This window comes from Lytechinus pictus, chromosome 11, assembly GCF_037042905.1.
Source record: "Lytechinus pictus isolate F3 Inbred chromosome 11, Lp3.0, whole genome shotgun sequence".
Taxonomy (NCBI): domain Eukaryota; kingdom Metazoa; phylum Echinodermata; class Echinoidea; order Temnopleuroida; family Toxopneustidae; genus Lytechinus; species Lytechinus pictus.
In genome coordinates this window covers 20,832,420-20,851,965 of record NC_087255.1, presented here as the reverse complement: position 1 = coordinate 20,851,965, position 19,546 = coordinate 20,832,420, and the positions used below count along the sequence as shown (strand labels likewise).

The 19,546-nt window shown below is 35.6% G+C and overlaps 2 protein-coding genes across 4 annotated transcripts in view; one reads left to right on the top strand and one right to left on the bottom strand.

Moving 5' to 3' along the window:
* The window catches only part of LOC129271960 (pre-mRNA-splicing factor 38A-like), a 19,017-nt gene extending 16,186 nt beyond the window's left edge, over window positions 1–2,831 (bottom strand). For both annotated transcript variants that reach the window (XR_010295178.1, XM_064106993.1), the window contains exon 1: window positions 2,470–2,831. Coding sequence is in view for 1 of the 2 variants with exons in the window: in XM_064106993.1 (XP_063963063.1) it covers window positions 2,470–2,599 (130 nt within the window). In the remaining variant the exon portion in view is untranslated. The remainder of the gene's footprint in view (window positions 1–2,469) is intronic.
* LOC129270970 (origin recognition complex subunit 1-like) lies at window positions 2,825–19,546 on the top strand. Of its 2 annotated transcripts, XR_010295177.1 has the most exons (16): window positions 2,825–3,069; window positions 3,951–4,060; window positions 4,739–4,929; window positions 5,594–5,885; window positions 6,498–7,102; window positions 8,344–8,453; window positions 9,799–9,900; window positions 10,730–10,901; window positions 11,608–11,715; window positions 12,618–12,767; window positions 13,264–13,383; window positions 14,213–14,382; window positions 14,977–15,064; window positions 15,893–15,929; window positions 16,476–18,454; window positions 18,721–19,546. XR_010295177.1 is itself a non-coding variant. In XM_064106978.1 (15 exons), exons 1-15 carry the CDS (start codon window positions 2,963–2,965, stop codon window positions 16,637–16,639), a joined length of 2,526 nt encoding a protein of 841 aa, XP_063963048.1. In that variant the 5' UTR covers window positions 2,830–2,962; the 3' UTR covers window positions 16,640–19,546. The 2 variants fall into 2 exon arrangements, 1 of the variants encoding a protein (XP_063963048.1); XM_064106978.1 differs by having other exon boundaries at window positions 2,830–3,069; window positions 16,476–19,546.

Sequence of the window (19,546 nt, the reverse complement as noted above, 5' to 3'; positions counted from 1 at the left end):
CAATTGAAGTATTTAAAAAAAATTTAAATTGGCACTGCTCATAATACTGTCGCCCTCTCTTAAACGCGTTTTGTAACTAAGCTACGAACAAAGACGGAAATATGGCGACAAGATCATCTGCGAGTCCTGGTCTGCTCATCTTCTTACATTATTTTTCTTAATTTTTGTATTATTTTTCGTGTAAAAATAAGGTTATAAGTGCCTAATGGGGGGAAATGAACTTCTTTTCTATTTACAAAATTGTGTGATAAGTTAAACAAATCAAGTATTTTGGAGCAACATTGTTGTCTCCAAAATACTTGGTGCGTGTGGGCCTATGCTATGCCGTCCCAGGCTTCATGGGGAGTAAGCATACATATAGTAGAAATAATTTACTCCCCAGAAGCCTCCAGGCTAGTCATACATACATTAAGGAAAAAAATAAAAGGAATGAAATCATATCACAGTGAAAAATATTGTATGCGGTTCTTGCAGACATACAATCAATTTTTTTTTTTTAGTCCACGCCAAGAAAAAATTGATTTTAATAAAAGAGAAATATAAAACAAGCATAGGCATAGCACTGAAAATTTCGTTATAATCGGATGTAAAATATTAAAGGAAGTTATGACATTTTAAAGTTTTGCTAAATTCCATAGGGCCTTATACTGATTCCTAGAAGTAGAAATAATATTTTCCCAAACTCTTAAAATATTTTTGGTATTAACTATTATCTGAGCCATCCAATATTATAATATAAATATTCATGCTGTTTGACCTGCGACCCTCGCATGCGATGTTTTGAAATCGGCCGTGAATAATTACGTGTGAGGAATTAGATACTGGCCCAAAATCACAAATTTTGACATCATTTTGATTTTGAGGATAACCGGAGCTGAGCCTGAGCTAAGGGCGGGAGCCCAGGGGCTTACCGTGTATTTTACCATAGTCACCGGACTAGGGTGATTTATAAATTATGGTCTAAATATTTCTCCAAATGAATTGTGAAAACAGAAAGTATACTATTACCACGATTATATGGATGAAGGTCTAACGAGTCTCGATCGGCCATTTTGTTACAATTTTTAACAAAAATGGCCGATCGAGACGGGGGTAGAAGGAGAGAACTTTTCGTTTTTTTGAGGTTCCAGACTGTGCCCAGATGTCAGGAATCTTCCACTCGTTAGACCTTCATCCATATATTCGTGGTAATTGTATACTTTCTGTTTTCACAATTCATTTGGAGAAATATTTTGACCATAAATCACCCTTGTCCGGTGACTATGGTAAAATACATGGTAAGCCCCTGGGCTCCCTGGGTTAAGCCTGAGCCTGAGGATGGACACGGAGTGAAATACGGCCGGGTGTAACATTCAAGTTAGAGTAAGAAATTGAGCTATTTTTCTTTCTCGTTATATTTTTTCTACAATTTTTACAATTAATAACTTTTTTATACCACCTTCGCCTCTCGGAATATCCGAACGAGTTCATGGTCTCGATGTTCGGGTAGGTGGAGCGTAGGGTAGCGCTGCCGGTAGTGTAGTGGAGCCTATGGCGCGCTGTTTGACCAATAATTCAGAAAAACACTGTTTATCGAGAGAAACTAATTTAACTATGTTTATCGACTGAAAAACACAGTTTCTCTCGATAAACAGTGTTTATCGCCGAAAAACACTGTTTATCGCCGATAAACACTGTTTATCGAGAGAAACTGTGTTTTTCAGTCGATAAACATAGTTTCTCTCGATAAACAGTGTTTATCGGCGATAAACGCTGTTTTTCGGCGATAAACACTGTTTATCAAGAGAAACTGTGTTTTCGACGATAAACAGTGTATTTCGGCGATAAACAGTGTTTATCGCCGAAAAAAACACTGTGTATCGAGCGATAAACACTGTTTATCAAGCGATAAACAGTGTTTATCCAGAGAAACTATGTTTATCGACTGAAAAACACAGTTTCTCTAAAAAAAAACAGTGTTTATCGCCGAAAAACACTGTTTATTGGCGATAAACAATGTTTATCAAGCGATGCAGTGTTTATCGCCAAAAAACACTGTTTATCGACTGAAAAACACAGTTTCTCTCGATAAACAGTGTTAATCGAGAGAAACTATGTTTTTCGACTGATAAACAGTTTCTCTCGATAAACAGTGACCAGTGTTTATCGCTCGATAGACGATAGACAATGTTTTTCGGCGATAAACACTGTTTATCGAGAGAAACTGTGTTTTTCAGTCGATAAACATAGTTTCTCTCGATAAACAGGGTTTATCGCTTGATAAACAGTGTTTATCGCTCGATAAACACTGTTTATCTGAATTATTGGTCAAACGGCGCGCTATAGGAGCCTGCACGAACATACATGTATTGTAGGTGACGTTACCCTAAAATACACTTTCCTGTATACACACACACAAAAAGAACGCATAGACGGAAACAAATGTAATTAAGACAAAAATCAAAATGCAATATAAGCTAAAATTTATACCACTTAGGGCAAAACATTCTTCTTTCCAGTATCTCGATTCGTAGATTCTTGATCTTGTTATTTTTTCCACTAAATACTGAGGATTCTTCCCCTTTACGCTGCGAGCGTCTCGTACAGTGCGATTCGCCATCTTGGATAAGCTAAGTGGGTGATAGGATTTCCAACAGTCGTTGTTTCTTCATCTGGTGAATAGTTTCTTTGCATTTTCAGGTCATGTGTGTAATCATTCAAAAATATATATTTTTTTCTCATATAAAATAAATATTGTATTTTTTAGCTTTTTATTCTGTTGATTACAATCTATCTATATAATTTTTGAAAGTATGACAGTCTAGTCAAAAGTCTATTCACGCTACGTGTGCACGTGATGGGTGCCGCGCGAAAGCTAAAGGTAAATCAAGATTGTTGATGGTTGCAGTTGGATCAGCTGTTGTGCGTGGCCTTTAAACTTTCTTTCATATTTTTGTGCCATTTTAGTACTGGTGATTGCAAGATGTCTGCTGACAAAAGAATAATGAAAGGAAATAAAGGGTTCTCATGGGTTGGAATGGGCAAACGTGACGGGAAAGCAACCCGGCGCTTCAAAAACACACATTACGAGTGAGTTTTCAATTTGATTTTCATAATTTCTTTTATTATGACATGTCTAACTTAAACTAAAGTTTAGGTTTGTGCCTTTGCTTTGCATTGTTTGTGCCTGAGGCTGAGTGGAACAGTGTTGTGAGTTGTGAAGTTATGACTTGTGTTTCACTTTCACCAACTTTATCATGTCAAAAGTTTAAACAAGTTGGACAGGAATATAATTAATTTGTTTGTTGGGTCTTCGGATTTGTCGGATTTAATAATAGGCCTAATATAAAATATAGATCTAATATCATGATATTGATAATTAGGATTTTTTTAACGAGTCTAGACTAAAGTAAACATGTTGATGTTGCAACATTCATCATTTTCATCTAATTCATGACATAGATCTAGATCTAATTCTTTTTACAATGATATTTTTCGAATGAGTCTAACTTTTTCTGATTTTTTTTTTCAGTCCCCCTACTTAGCCAGGCGGCTTCTACTAGAGAGTAAAAATCATTTACTAACGTAAGGTCACTCTCATACGAAGCCAGGGCTTCCGTCATTTACTTTTGCGTGTACCACCAAAAACCTGAAACTTTTGCCCCCGAGATTTCTACTTTCTTTCTAAAAGATCTAGCCCTAAATCATGTACATGGGATAAAACTTCATTTCCGACATTTCTACGCTCTCGTTGTTATATTTGAACAAGAATTCATCAAAAAAATGAGAGAAATATTGTGTAAAGACGGAAGAGACTTGCCGATGTTTATGCCGCCATCTTGTTTCCTATTGTTCTTCGCCAACGTTACAGACGCGTGCGTCGGGTAACGTTCATTCACTACTCCATCTATCTAGTACTCAAGACCAATATGATGACCAAAAATAACAATTTATGTTCATTGGTTTTTCAGAGGATTTCGTCTTCCAGGAGTTGATTTAATCAAGGTAGGAGACCCTGTACTGATAGAGGGAAACTCGGTTGAGAGGTTTGTTGCTCTCATTGAAGATCTCTTTGATAATGGTGAGTAGAGTCTGCACTGATCCAGTTCCTCAAACCATTCAGGCCTATTGAAAATTTCTGTGCAGTAAATGTCAAAACTAATTCTTTTTGGAATGTGCAATAAATATTTAGTTTTAGGAGGATTTTTGGAAAAAATATTAAAGTAAAAGTGAAAATAAAGTTAATTTTTTTTTCTTTATTTCCCCTTTCTCTTTCCCTTACATGTTCGTATGTATGCATGGATCTCCTGATCCCTTCCTGATATTAAGTTTTTGTTCAGATGAAGAAAATTATCATTTTTTATCACTTAATTACATTCCAAATGATTAGATTTAGGGGGTCTAATCTAAATCAAATTATTATCTCCTAGTAGAACCCCTATGCCAAACAGAAAATCAACTTTATTTCAAGTTTACTGGAGTGGAATATTCTTTTTTCAAAATCCTCAATCCTCCAAATTGGACGTTCCCAAAAGAAGTACCGTAACTGTTTCAGCATTAACATAAGTTGTTAATTCAGAATTTGGAATTGCCAAATACATACAGTATGTCTTTCAATACTAATTTCTTTTCAGATTTTTTCATATTTAAAGCCTTGTTAATAATATGTTTTCATTGATTTGTTGTACTTAAATAAAAACATCTCTTGACTAGGGCTTATACTCTGTATTATTCTGGTTATCTCTTCCCATTGTCGCAGGGCAAGATGCTGAGAACGACCCTTATAGGGCCAAAGTTCAGTGGTACATGCGCCCCTCGGAATTGCCGAAGTCGATTTCCCGGAAACTGCCAGTTGATCCTGTCTCCGGGGAAATCTACAAATACATCCAGTCTAAAGGAGCATCCACCGATGTGGAGATTGATGCAGAGACAATTATTGGGAAATGCATGGTACGTTGAGTTAGTTGACTCTTTTCGTTCCCAGAGCCTAAGCAAGGTGTCCTGTTCAGGGCTGAAACGTAACAATGGTGGATTTGGATGTTGGATTGATTAAAGTACAACACCACCCTAACAAATTATTAATTAGAATAAAAAGAGAGAAAATTCCAACAAGCATGATACTGAAAATTTTATCAAAATTTGGTGTAAATTTGAAAGTTATGACAATTTTAAATTTTGGTTGATTTCACATAAGTTATATGCACATCCTGGTTGTATGCAAATTATGATATCACTCACTCACTATTTCTTTTGTATTTCATTTTATGAAGCATTGAATATTTAAATTTTCTCCTTGTCATGTGAAAGAAAGTTTTTTTTCCTCCCTGAACATGTGGAATTACACCATTGATATTTTGGGATTGTTTTATCAACATACGTGCATGAAATAGCACCAATAATTGTGAAGGTTGTGTTTGGTAGTATTGTCTGACATTAGTTTCAAACAGTTCATGAGATATTGCTTTCAAAGTTTTTGAAACTGCTGTCTTCTCTGGGGGAACAACCTGTATAGTAATGCCAAAACTGGGTATACAATTAAGAAAATATATTACAAATGAAGACAAAGGCAGATCACATGATTTTACGTTTGTGATATATTTTATTGTACTTCCAGGTTAAAGAAGTAGATGTTGACTTCGACATACCAGATGAGAAGGAAAAGAAAGTGAATCCCGTCTTCTATACTCGATATGCCATCAATGTCAATACTGTAATCCCTCTCATAGATCCTGAGGAGGAAGAGGAGGAGGAGGAAGAAGATGACGAAGAGGAAGAGGAGGAAGAAGATGAAGAAGAGGAAGAGGAGGAAGAAGAAGAGGATGAGGAGGAGGAAGAAGAAGAGGAAGTGAAGAAAAATGTTAGGAAGAAAGGAACTAAAGAAATTAATTCTTTAGCAGTGAATAAAAGTAAGATCTTTAAAAAAAAAAAAAGAGGAGACCCTTTTCTTTAATTTGAACTATTAAATGGATATTTGGTTATGATTCCATCATCCTATTCCAATATTGTCCTTCGGAATCACAGAGGTTCGTGAGTTTGTTAGGAAATTAGATCCTCCTTTTTGTTCTTTAAAGAGGAGTCCAATATAAAGTAAAGTTGTTTTTAGAGGAAAAAGAAATATCACACAAGTAGATGGGTGAAAGTTTGAACAATGTTGACAAACTATGAAGTATGAATTTTTTAGATTTGTAAGAATTGGTACCGGTAATCACTTCACCTATGAAGACTTCAAATTGACTACATTGGTGATGTCATATTGATGTAAGGCAAGGACTACTCTTTTACTTACTCCAATACATAAAATTGCTCAATTTTTTTTTCAAGTTTTACTTCAAGTTATATTTTTCTTTCTTGGGGGCATTAAACTATATGCTTCCTGTGTTCTATTTTTATTACTGATTCAGGGCAATTCCTACTTTAGGAGAAAACCATGAATCCCTGATAATTAAGTAAATGGCCTATGGGAAAGTTGCCTCGTTTCACATTCAATACTAATATTTCCCCCATTTTGTCTGGAACAGTTTTTTCACCAAGGAAAAAGATAACGTACACCGCTGATGAAGTGTGGGAGATGTTTTCCTCGGATGATGACAACTCGCCGTGGAAACAGACAAAGAAGAGCACTTCCAAGAAACCTGTCGTATCCACAAAGAAGGAAGCCAGGAAAGTGGGCAGACCCAGTCTCGCCAGGAACACCCCGGTCCTCAAGGGGATCCAGCCTAAAGTTCTTGAAGCCTTGGAAATGGAGGAGAAGATGACGCGCGGAGGACGGGTGATAAAACCAACCTCCAAGCTGAGGATGTCCATGGAAACGGAAGCACAGAGCAAGTCACCGTCAAAGTCCAGACTCCCCACCACTCCCAAACAGAAGCAGAAGGCGGCGAAGACACCAAAGACAGTCGGAGGTCGAGTTGGTCGACCGTCCAAGGCTGACTCGTTGAGGAAGACTCAAAGTTGTGTAAAGGAAAGCTCCAAGCAGAAAGGAAAAAATGCATCCACGCCCAGGAGGAGAAAATTGACATATGATGAAGAGGAGGAAGGGGATGAGGAGGAAGAGGAGGAGAAAGAAAATTACACTGCAATAAAGAGGAGAAAAATGTCAACTGCATCACAATCTTTATCCCAGGTGAGTAAAGTGATATTTCCACTCGGTGCTATTCTACTTTCCTTTTCCATTCATTCCTCTATCCCACTTTCCACTAGGGCTGTTATCAATAACGTCTTTATGGCTAGTCCTGTCCATAATCGCTTGTTTTTTGCCACTTAGTGATAACATTTCTCTTGTTGTCGATGATACCCGTTATTATGTAGGGACACAGTGATTTTCTGTGATTTCACAGAATTAACGGAAACGGCCTTTTGACTGTGGCTTTTCAAACGGAAAATCATGGAAAATGTATTTTTCCTCATACTGCACAGAACAGTTATTCCAAAATCTCAACAAAATATGAATACTTACTAGCCACGAAACACGATCTCACCCCCACTTCGCCATAATCATGATAATCCAAACATTGTGACTGCACTCAACTCCATTCGATCAAATAAAAAACATCACTAGCGCAATACCAACTGACGTAGAAGAAGGCAGCACACGGCCGTGTTTTGCTGCCCTCTACATTCGAAGATATACAGCACGATATCAAAATGGCGGATAGGCGAAAGATGTTGACTGCTCAGAACGATGTCCAAAAGCCCCAAAATTATTGATAAACTTCATCCAACCCTAAAATACCGTAAGTAACGGACTATAAACTGCACCCGTGGATTAACCGCACCCCCAACTTTGGACTAATCACAAAAAAAAATCATCACATTCTCTCTCTAAATCCTTCTCACATTTACATGCATATTGAGGTACCAAGAAACAAAAATTAACTTTCAAGATTTCAAAGTATCAAAAGAGATTACCTGTATACGGAAGTCTGCTGTTCTTGATCAATTCATCTACAAATGATAGCAAGAAAGAAAGGTTCCGACATTATTGGCCACTTACACACTCACCTCACAGTGTACATACACACACAGCACTGCCGTTCTTGTACATTACAAAGTACGATACGGTACTGGTACATCACATCATGATATCATCAACTTATACTACCGTGTCCTTCGCGGGGTAGGAGAGGAAGAAACATTCACATTTCCCGCATCACAAATTGACCTTTTCCCTTTTCATTAAATACTAAATATTCAGTCACCTATTCGTGTTATTAAGTTCCAAAGTATGTACTTTATGAAAATGTAACACAAATTGTATTTATCTGGTATGATTTTATGTAGCGCCATGAGTGCCATGCCTGACGGACATGTGCGCTCTAGAAGATTCCACTATTATAATATCATTGTATGATTGTTTCCCTCCAGATTATTGGTAAGAAAAGAATATTATCAAGGAGAGATGCTACCCCTGGTATCCATAGTAGATCCACCCCTGTTAAGACCCCATCAAAGCCACTGGAACATGCAAGAGTCAGGTTAGACCAATATTCATTGTTTATCAGTTATTACACAGTATGTGTACCAATTAACTGAATGACTTTGAGATCTATGTTTTCTCTGAATCAGATGGGTAATATTAGACATTTTGCCCCAAATTCACTACAGGGGGTTAACCCTTACGGGTTTTAAAACATAAGCTATGCAGATTTTATACTTGATTAAATTATGCATGACATAAGAGAAAGGTCCTTTTCCACTAATTATGAGCTTTTTGAAAAAAAGGGTGCCAAATATATGCTGAATTATGAAATGCTCTGCAATTATACACAAAAGCTGCATTTTGTTCATAGCTTAACCCTAATTCTCCCGGGGGGGGGCATAACCCCTCGACAATTTTCGCGATATATCCGCTGCGCAAATTTTTTTGACCTCGCCGCTCACTGACTTTTTACTTTCAAGTCTCGCGCAAATTTTGAGACCAAATTTGTGACGACCGGATACGCGGTTACGACATTACGCAACATTATGTAAGTGCATGTCAGACCCAAAATTGCTCACAAACGTGATTTCATGTACAAATCCAATGCAAATTGTGTATTTAGCCAAAATTCATAAATGTATCATTATTTCTACTTTTACTGATTGAATTTAATTAATTTTGCCTTGCTTATGATCAGAATTAAGTCTGGAACGATTTCCATTGAAAAAACAATAAAAAAACAAAAAGTAAAAAAAACAAGGAAATACATAAGAAATTCATAAAACAATAAAATACATAAGAAATTGATTTCCAAACTGAAGTTTTTTTTTATTGCGATTGTTAAGAATGCTACAAAGAATATTTTAACAAAAAATTAGCATTCTAGGAGCTTTATTTAGTGAATTAGAGCAAAAAGTATGATTTATGCATAAATTAGCATAATTAATTCATATAAAATAAAATCTCATTATTTTGGAAAATTTTACCATACAGCCTTGTAGATTACATCGCACACAACCAGCGTGCAAATTTTTGCGTCGGTCGAGCGATCAGCGGCCGAGATCTTAAGGGGGGGCCATAATGGCCCCCCCCCCCCCGGAATGACAAGAATCAAAATACCCCGGGAGATTGAGGGTTAAACCCCCTCCTGGCTTTAACTCTTTTGTGAAATCCGGCCCTTGTATTTGTTCTCAAATTCTGTATGAATCAAGATTGATTTTATTTATTATTTTCTTTTCTATGGTGTGTGACTACAATTACTGTGCAACACTTTGAGAATGTATCATGTTTCTTATGAATCTGACTAAGTGGTAGCCATGATTTTACATGTATTTGTGTTATTTGTATTATTATCAAATTCTGTAAATATTGATTTCTTATTCCTTTTTTCTGTTGTACAGGTTGCATGTGTCGGCAGTACCGGACAGCCTCCCCTGTAGGGACCAAGAGTTTGCTGATATCTACTCATTCGTCAAATCAAAACTATTGGATGGTACAGGGGGGTAAGTCATACCAGGTGCTGTTCGGGGGGTAGTAAAGGGGACAATGCCCCCCCCCCCCCCTTGTGAGAACTTTTACTAAATTATATATATTTTATTGAAATTTTTTTCAAGGAAAAAATTTCTCATTGATTGGTGATAATTATTATATTTTTTTGCTTGCCTTAAAAAATTACACAATAGTGTCCCCTCCTTCAGGTGGGTCCTAGAATCTCCCCAGAATTGTTCTAAAGTCCCTATCAGATATTTTCAATGTAGTTTGCTACAGATAAATGTGCTCCAAATAAAGACTTCCATTCAAAAAAAGTAATGCATCTGTTTCTGTTAATTTATAGCAAACCAATTTAAGCTTTATTCTCATGGATGCACCTCAAAATGTAAAACTTTTGTTCCTCTCTGAAAACCTTGCTTATTTCTTCTTATTATTAATCTATTATTATTATTCTCATTATTATTTTAGAAATGATTTTGCGTTAACACAAGGTAACATTGAGTATCAAGAAATAGGCTTAAATGAAAAATGGCTTTCCATATGAATGTAGCCGTACTCCAGCCAAATTTTTGTTTTTATTTTTCGGGGACTACTTTTCACAACGTACTGCATAAATCTGCAACATTGGATAAGCTTTAACAGTGCAGTGATTGGATATTTTCCAGGGCTCTTGAGCATAGGGGCAAATCGCCCCGAGCCCCCGTTTATTTTTCCTGTGGCATATGCTGACATAAAGGCTGTGGTGTGCCAGCCCCTTAACCCAGTTCTTTTGACACTGCAAGACAAAAAAAAAAGTTTCATAACAATTTACAAATCTCCCTCTTTCTTCCCCATCTCCAGCTGTATGTATATATCCGGTGTGCCTGGCACAGGAAAGACGGCTACCACCATGGAAGTGCTTCATTGGTTGAAACAAGACGCCGAAGCTAAAGACATTCCCAAGTTCAAATGCGTGGAGGTCAACGGAATGAGATTAACTAATCCTCATCAGGCTTACGTTCACATCATTAAGGTAGCTGCCTTAGAGTTGCATTTCCCTCCTCTTATTTCTGTAATCACAGTATGTTTGTTAGAATTATTACACCCTGATATTTTTTTAAAGTGAATTTGTTCCTGGGGTGGATTTCTTGCAATTTTCCAAACTCTTCAGTACGTGGAAAATGCTGATTATGTACAATGAACAAGTTTAAGGAATTTATCAGGTTTTGGTGTCATATTTGTTTAGGTGCTACAAAGTAGGTCAAAATACTTGTGAGAAATTAGAGGAGGACTATTACCTTAACATCCTTTCAGAGGGACCTGGGAAGTGTTTCATGAAAGAACCTGGCGGACATTCTATCTGGAAAGTTATCTGACAGTTGCCATAGTAATGGTGCTTCTCAACCAATCAAAATCAAGGAAAGTTGTCAGACCTGACAAGTTTTTGGACAATAAATGTTGATGAAATGCTCCTCCGGTAACTTAGGATTAAACTTTTCTTAAATGGTTTCAAAATATTGACCTGGGTCCAGCTTCATTAAGACATGTTATAGTAAAAAATGCGCAATTTCTGTAACAAATTTTCCATCTACCAATCAGAAGGATTTCAGTAGCTTTTAACTGATATCACAAATTTCTTATTATAAAAAAGTTTATGAAACAGGCCCCGAATTTCCAGCCATATCACCTTAATAATGCTACTTAAAAATGTTTTTAATATTTCTAATTTCCCTTTTTAGAGTTTAACAGGAAAGAAAGCGACCCCTGAGCATGCGGCTAATCTACTTGATAAACTCTTCAGTTCCAACAAAGCTACCAAAATGCCTACAGTACTTATTGTAGATGAGGTAAACAACAGGATTACTTATCTATGATTTTCATTTTTTTAATATAAATACTAAGATCATAAACTAAATGTTTACGAATTTGAGTAAGATTGGTGTACCGTAAACAAACAAAATATGTGGAAACTTTCTTGATTAAATTGGTTACCATCTATTGACTACTGGTACATAGACAAGTAAATACTGGTATACACTTTTTTAAATTTCATATGGAACTTTCAACTGTGGTAATACTTTGGCATGATGGTAACTACAATGGAAACTGATGTGATTGGCTGATGAGTCCTGTTGTTTTAATTGTTTCCATGATGTTAGTATTATGATGGTGGTCCCCAAGTCTGTGCACCTAACAATTTGAGTTAGGATTTATCATGAATTTCTTTTTATTTCACAAAATCTTTCAGATAATAATGTTCCTTATATTGTTATGAGTAAGTGTACCAAATATCTCATAAAAATTTGAAAGAAATATATGATTTTCTTGGAAAAAACCTAGGGCTCTCATTTTCAAATTGAAAAAAAAATTGTACCCCATGTCTGCGCACCCATTCACTTTACACACGATTCAGGGATTTTGATGCTGTCACAAGGAATGCCAAAAATTCATTATTTTTACACCATTTTGAGTTGGATTTTTTAATGAATATCTGTCTACATATTGCATGTGTAGAGTTTGTGTTCGTTGCGTATCTTCTTTTATTAGAATCATGCAGATATGCGTGTGCGCAGACAAGGGGGACTGCGCAGACTTGGGGGAACTTGCCATACCAAATAATCATAAGTTTTTCATAAAATGGGCCCGATATCAGACTTGCAAGTTGCTCTCCATCACTTACCTCACATAATAATTGCATGACTTCATCCTCCCTTTTTAACTGTGCCAATTTCTTTCATCTTCTTTGTAGCTTGACTTGTTATGGACTCGCAAGCAGGGTGTTCTTTACAGTATCTTTGATTGGCCGACGAGGCCTAATGCTCAACTGATTGTCGTTGCCATAGCAAACACCATGGATCTCCCAGAACGCATCATGATGAATAGGGTCGTCAGCAGAATGGTACGGGATCTGAAATTTGAATCTTATGTAAAAAATATTTTCCGCTAGAGATAGTGGATGGTGCAGATGTTATATAATTGTTTTGATCCTGACTAATTGGAAAGCATATGCACTACATCTTTGAATTTGTAGGTTTTTTAGGCCATTTTTCTGAAAAAAAATTTATCCCTTGATTATTAAAATGATTGAAGTATTCCTCAATGTTTTTTTTTTCTTCAATGTATGTACGATTCATTCAAAACACAGAGGTTGCTCTGTTTGGCTTAAGAAATAAAGTAAAAAAAATGAATAATTTTCATATGGGGACTATTTTTCTTACCATTTTTCCAAATGTAGCTTTTGATCAAGCCCGACATCATTATATGGTTTATCTTTTGCAACGTACAAGTGCTATTTTTTTGTCATTTCGGGGGCGGATCGACCAGCCCCTTTGCCTTTTTCAATAATTTTAATGAATGTTACATATATATTTACAAATTTAATGCCCTTTTTTTAGGGACTGACGAGAATGACCTTCCAGCCTTACACCTACAAGCAGCTGCAGGAGATAGTTGAAAGTCGTCTCAAGGGCATTGATGCTTTTCAGCCAGATGCTGTTCAGCTTGCAGCTAGAAAGGTGAGGAAGTCAGTGGATATGTTCACACAGCTCAGTCAGAATGACTGTCCTCCTTCCTTTTCTGTCCAATGCGCAATGAATTACTCATGGCGGAAACCTCGTATGACTGAACCTTGTTGTGATCTCTACCTTCTTAATTTCTTCCTCTTTTTTCTCTTATATACGCATGTATCACATTCAGTACCCAATTATTGCTATATTTTCAAGGGGAATGCTTTATGCAAACCCTCATTTTCATATGCTTTATTTTATACTTTTCTTAGAAATGTCAATCCTTAAATTTGTATCTGATTTATATTTCTTTGAATGGAAATGATTGAAAGAATTGAATTGAATATAAATTGAATCCTTAAATTTGTATCTGATTTATATTGCTTTGAATGGAAATGATTGAAAAAATTGAATTGAATATAAATTGAATTCTTAAATATGTATCTGTTTTATATTACTTTGAATGGAAATGATTGAAAGAATTGAATTGAATTGAATATGACATGCTTGTGCAGCATCTCTATTTTGCGGTAGAGTTTGCATCCTCAAAAAAAAATCAAATGCTGACTGTATGCCCTGAACGATCCAGCAAAGAGATTCCAACTTTGGCATTCCCAAATTTTATTAGATTCAAGTCACTCAGTATTAAAGCAATTGATTGAAAAGTAACATTTCAATGATATTTTCATGCAACGACCCTCTCTATTCTATTATTATTTTTATCATCATTATTATCATTAGATTTTTCATCGTCGTCATCGTCATTTGCATCGTCATCACCATCATCGCCATTACAAATGCAAAATTATGACTTTGTGAAATCTTATGTTTTCCACAGGTTGCTGCTATATCAGGTGATGCTAGACGAGCCTTGGACATCTGCCGTCGTGCTACTGAGATCGCCGAGAGTCACGCCCAGAAGACCAAGAAGAAAGCGGCCGTCGGCATGGCCCAGGTCGATGCAGCCGTAACCGAGATGTTCTGTTCCCCTAAGATTGTTGCTATGAGGTGGGCTGACATATCTTCTATCATTAATAATAATAATGATAATAATAACGGTATATTTACCTAGGGTAGCCACTTCAGTTCCAAAAACTGTTCTCCCAGCGGGCCCTGCTATTATTACCTGGCTAAGCTAGGCTACCTATTCAGGTGCACACAGCTTTTTGAGGAATTACTTCCTGCCGGTACCCATTTACCTCACCTGGGTCGTGTGCAGCACACTGTGGATGAATTCCTTGCTGAAGGAAATTACGCCATGGCTGGGATTTGAACCCACGACCCTCTGTTTCAAAGTCTGGAGACTAATCCAACGACGCTCCACTGATAGATGAATTGGTATTGTCATTACACAGGTGTATGTTTTGGTACCATTTGACCCAATATTTTGGTGTATACATATTTTCATGAATTTTTACTTGATTATCATATTTGCAAGTTGGTATATTCATCGCTTTGTTTCTCTGTTTTGCAATTACAATATTCAGGTGTTCAATTTTCAAGGGGTTTAAAACCATCTTGAACACTTGTCTGCAAAATTGTGATTCTTAAAATGATTCTTAAAAATTAACCGAGGTTTTGTTTTTGATATTTAAATTCCAGACAAGCTTCTGAACAAGAACAGATCTTTTTGAGAGCCGTCATCTCAGAGTTCAAGCAGTCGGGATTAGAAGAAGCCACATTTGCTGAGGTAAAAAAAATAAGTGTTATGTTGAATCTAGCTTTGTCCTGAGTGTATACAGAATAACTTTTCTGATATTTTTTTGTTGGGTTTTCATGATTTTGAGTAACAAATCACAGATATTTAATACAAGTAGTATGCATAATAACTTGATATGCTTGCAGTAATATTACATTTCAAACCCCAATAAATTTATGCAAATTTGATAATATTGATGATAAAGTACAGCATTTATAATGTGCCATTAATGTTGTATGACAGTGCTATGGAGCTTAGGGATAAAGAATTTAGTGGATAAGGAATTAAGAAGATAGTAGATACAGTAAATGATTTATGTGTGCATGCAAAAGAACCAGTAGCATTTTTGCAAGCATTCCAATTTGAAATGGAAGTTCTCAAGGGGGAAAGATATGGAAAGTGGGAAGCGGGAGAGGGGAGGAAGATGGGGGTTAATGAGCAGTTTCGGCACTGTGTCACAAGATTAAAAATGATGTGTCTACTTGCTTGTAATAATCTCAAATGCCTATAATTTGTGATGCATTTATATACAATGCTCCATTTCATCCGTACCTCTTGACTTTTAGGGCTGGTAAATATAGGTAACCCAAACCCATGGATGAAGATGATGTAGTATGCTTTGATAACTTTGAGAATACCAAACATCATCAATTATGCTCAATATGATTACAGATTTTAACCAAATATTATCCTCATAAAAAAAAGTAACGAAAAGAAAGAATCCTTGCAAGTTGTGTCTAATACATGTATCTGCAACTGTACAGTAATCTAGTGCTTACATGTACTAATATATTTATTGTCTCTATCATTCATTTACAGGTTTTACAACAACACATATCACTGTGCAGGATAGAGGGTGCGTATTACACCTTGTCCGCAATGTTAGGATTTTAAAAATACTTACTGGAAGTGCCTATTTTTAGATTCATGTACACCTGTCATAGAAGATTTTCATAATTTTTCATTGGTGTATATATTTTGGGGGCAAATTTATCAATCTGAGATTGTTTTAAAAAGAACATGCAGAAAAAAACGTTTGCAGGATTGATTGATTGATTGAGGTTTACCGACACTACCAAGTACCAACACAATGTGTCATTTAAGCGTCTGAATATTAATCTGTATAGTTATGTTGAATGGTAGGATTTGTTTTCTTAATGTTATTTATATGATTTACAAATTGAGGTTATCTTTGCTCCCGATTCTCAATGTGTTTTAAAAAGAATAATCAATAATCATATGCTTGGTTTACTTGATAATATATAATATTATCTTTTTTCTAGCTGAATACTTTTGGAGTCTTATAATTGTTTATTAGAGTTTCCAAGCTAAACATAGGATTCTGTCACTTGTGGTACTTCATTAATAATTTTCTTGTACCTTTGTCTATTTTTCATATCAGGTCAGTTGCCTCCTACAGTGTCGGATGTCTGGGGTGTGTGTAAGAGACTAGCATCCACAAGACTTCTACTCTTAGAAGCAAGCACCAACGAACTTGGCCAGAGAGTGCGTCTTAACGTTAGTCAAGATGACGTTCGGTATGCATTGGATTCCCGGAACCAATAGTGATTTACTCCGGTACTTTGACAGTATGCAAAAGACTTCTACTCTTAGAAGCAAGCACCAACAAACTAGGCAAGAGAATGTGTCTTAACATCGGTCAGGCTGGTGTTCCCTTTGGCTTTATACATTCCTGGATTCTGTAGTGATTAAAAAAAAAACTTTCCAAAGTCATCGTGGAACAGGAATCAGAACTACTAAGATTGAGTCTGAGTGAGAAACGTGACACACGCAAGATGTTCTAGATCTGAACCACAGTGGCAAACAATATCTATTTGATTCCTGTACCCAACGACTGTATAAGGTCTGTGGAAATTACCAATTCTGTAGTTTTACCCATTGTGGATTACCAAATAAAATTTCCAAGATATTTTTTTTGTGAGGAACATGATACTGCCAGGATATTTCGAACCAGAGTCCAGATGATTGGAACCATAGATCCAATAATTATCCATGTCATTGCTATTTCAATGTGAGGGCAACATTTATTGGCCACAGGTTCAGACCCTGATTGGGTTTTTAATGAATTCCTAATGCTTTCTATATTTAAGTGATTTTTTAAAATGTTATCGAGGCTGCATATACAGTACTTTCAGCTGGGCTGAAATGTGTTATTATTTCTGGAATGTACTGGAACTGACATGATATAAATTCAGTAACATTCTTTTTATGGTGTCATTATGCAACTTGAAAGGGACGTGTAAAAGTTCTAGAAGACACTATAAAATGGTGCTCCAGTTCTTCTTAAAATTTTTTTTTACCATCTTTACATTGCCTATAGCCCTATTGGAATAAAGTTAGTACACCCCTCTCCTGATACACAGGACAATACAATTCATCATGTCGGTGCAGGAACACCCTTAGCTCCAGACTTCCATGCACCTCATTAGTGCAGAAACGCTTTTGCGCAATGCCCTTATGCGCGCAACTAAGAGCATTTCTTCTGTGAGCATGCAATGTACAGAAGTATGGTGCTAAGGTCATTCCTGCAACGACATGACAAATTCTAGGAGCATACATGATGTGTTTCTATATCAGATGAAAACAACAAAATACAGCTTAAACACATTTCTACTCGATTGAAATTGATTACCTACATTGGACCTTGGTCTTTATGTTCCAAAATCCTATGCATTTATTGACAAAAAGGTTAATAGGTAATTTAATGCTGCATTGGAAAGGTTAAATGATTATTTCTGCAGATGCTAGGGATTAGCGGGGTGGGGTTGGATGTTGTGTTAAAGTGTGTTCTTTTTTTATTAACCTGAAATAATTGTAGACAAAAATAATGAATAGAACATAATATTTTAATGATTGTATTTGATAAAGTTTTTAATTAAATATGAAATTGACAATTAGGCACAGATGTACATGTATGTTGATAATGGCCTGTGTGATTTGCTGTTAAAAAAAAACAAATTTTGTTGCATTATTTTGAACAATAACACTATCAATAACTATATTAGAATGTTAAACTTATTAACACATTAATTGTATTCCAGAAATCAAAGGCATAAGTTTCATGTCATATTAAAAAGAAAACCTGAACTTGGATTGATGTAGCAATTTAATGTTGTTCATATGGATGAAAGAATACCCAAGAAGAAAAAAAAAAATCAAATTTGTGCAGACACTTTCAAGATATATGTAACTGAATAATCATTTACTCAATCTCCCATGGAATTAATATATCATATTTTAGTGTATGGGATGAAAGTAAGATGGTGTTTCAGGTCACTTTATGTTTTGCTTTTTTTGAATCACTAATAATATTTTTTTTATTTTTGGGGTGTGATTTATTCTGGGCTTCATTTGTATAACGTATCACAGACACAGGTGACATGTGGGACCTTGCAGCTCAGATTTTTCTTATGGGGCATTGCAAGAAACTTGCGATCAATTGCAAGTCTATTTTCGTTCCCAAAATCAAGCATATGCCGTGCAATTGATTGCAAATTTGCGATTTATTGCTAATCTGCTTATGAAACAAGGAGTGTAATCTGATTTGCTAAAGTTTAAAGTGATCAATAAACTGTAAAATTGCAACAGAATATTTGTGATTGATTGATCTTGCAACACCCCCTTAGAGTGAATTCAGTGTATACCTATGCCTTTGAACAAAATTATACACTCAACTTCTATAAGCCTAAGAAATGACCAGTTCAAAGGATTATTAAGACCAGGGCCGTGTCTTACAAAGAGTTGCAATTGATCTGATTAACCTCAACTATGGATAGCCAGCAATGTCAGCATCTAAAATCCTTGTTTGTTCAAAATATTTTCCAGATATGATGTATATTCATACATTCATTGTTTTCTTAAAAATTCAGTTTGCTTCTCCTTGTATAAACAAAGGACTAATTCCTGGAGAAAAAAATTATGACATTGTTGGATTTCCATATAGTTGAGGTTGATTGGATCTATCACATCTCTTTGTTAGATGGGGTACTTATTTTGCAAAACATTTTGCCTCATAAATCTGTTTTTGTGGTTGAAATGAATTTAACTCACAAAAAAACCTGTGGATTCAGAAAAAAAAAATATTTCATCTCCAAATTCTAGTCGTTGTAAATGAAGTATTATGCAACATTTTTATATTTTCCAGAAGTGAGTTTTAAGATTTTTATCAATATAACTAATATTAATAATCATCATTTACCCCAACAAATTTCAATTGTAAATTTTTTGATGTTGAAGAATAAAAGCTTTGGGGAAAGATGTGAAAAATGGTTTAGATTAATTCTGGTATAACAGTTCACATGAATGTGCCTTTGAATATCAATGTTTTTATTTTATTTTGACGTTTTAAACAATTTTTCACTTAAACCTAAGATTTTAACACAGAAATAATGTGCCTTAGGAATGTTGATGTACTGTAAATAAACTTTACCTTTTGGAAACAGAAGAAAGATA

Coding starts and splice junctions, on each gene's coding strand:
- LOC129270970 (XM_064106978.1), top strand. CDS start 2,963: ATGTCTGCTGACAAAAGAATAATGAAAGGAAATAAAGGGTTCTCATGG. Junction 10,902..11,607: donor CTTACGTTCACATCATTAAG/GTAGCTGCCTTA, acceptor TTCCCTTTTTAG/AGTTTAACAGGAAAGAAAGC. Junction 15,065..15,892: donor AAGAAGCCACATTTGCTGAG/GTAAAAAAAATA, acceptor ATTCATTTACAG/GTTTTACAACAACACATATC.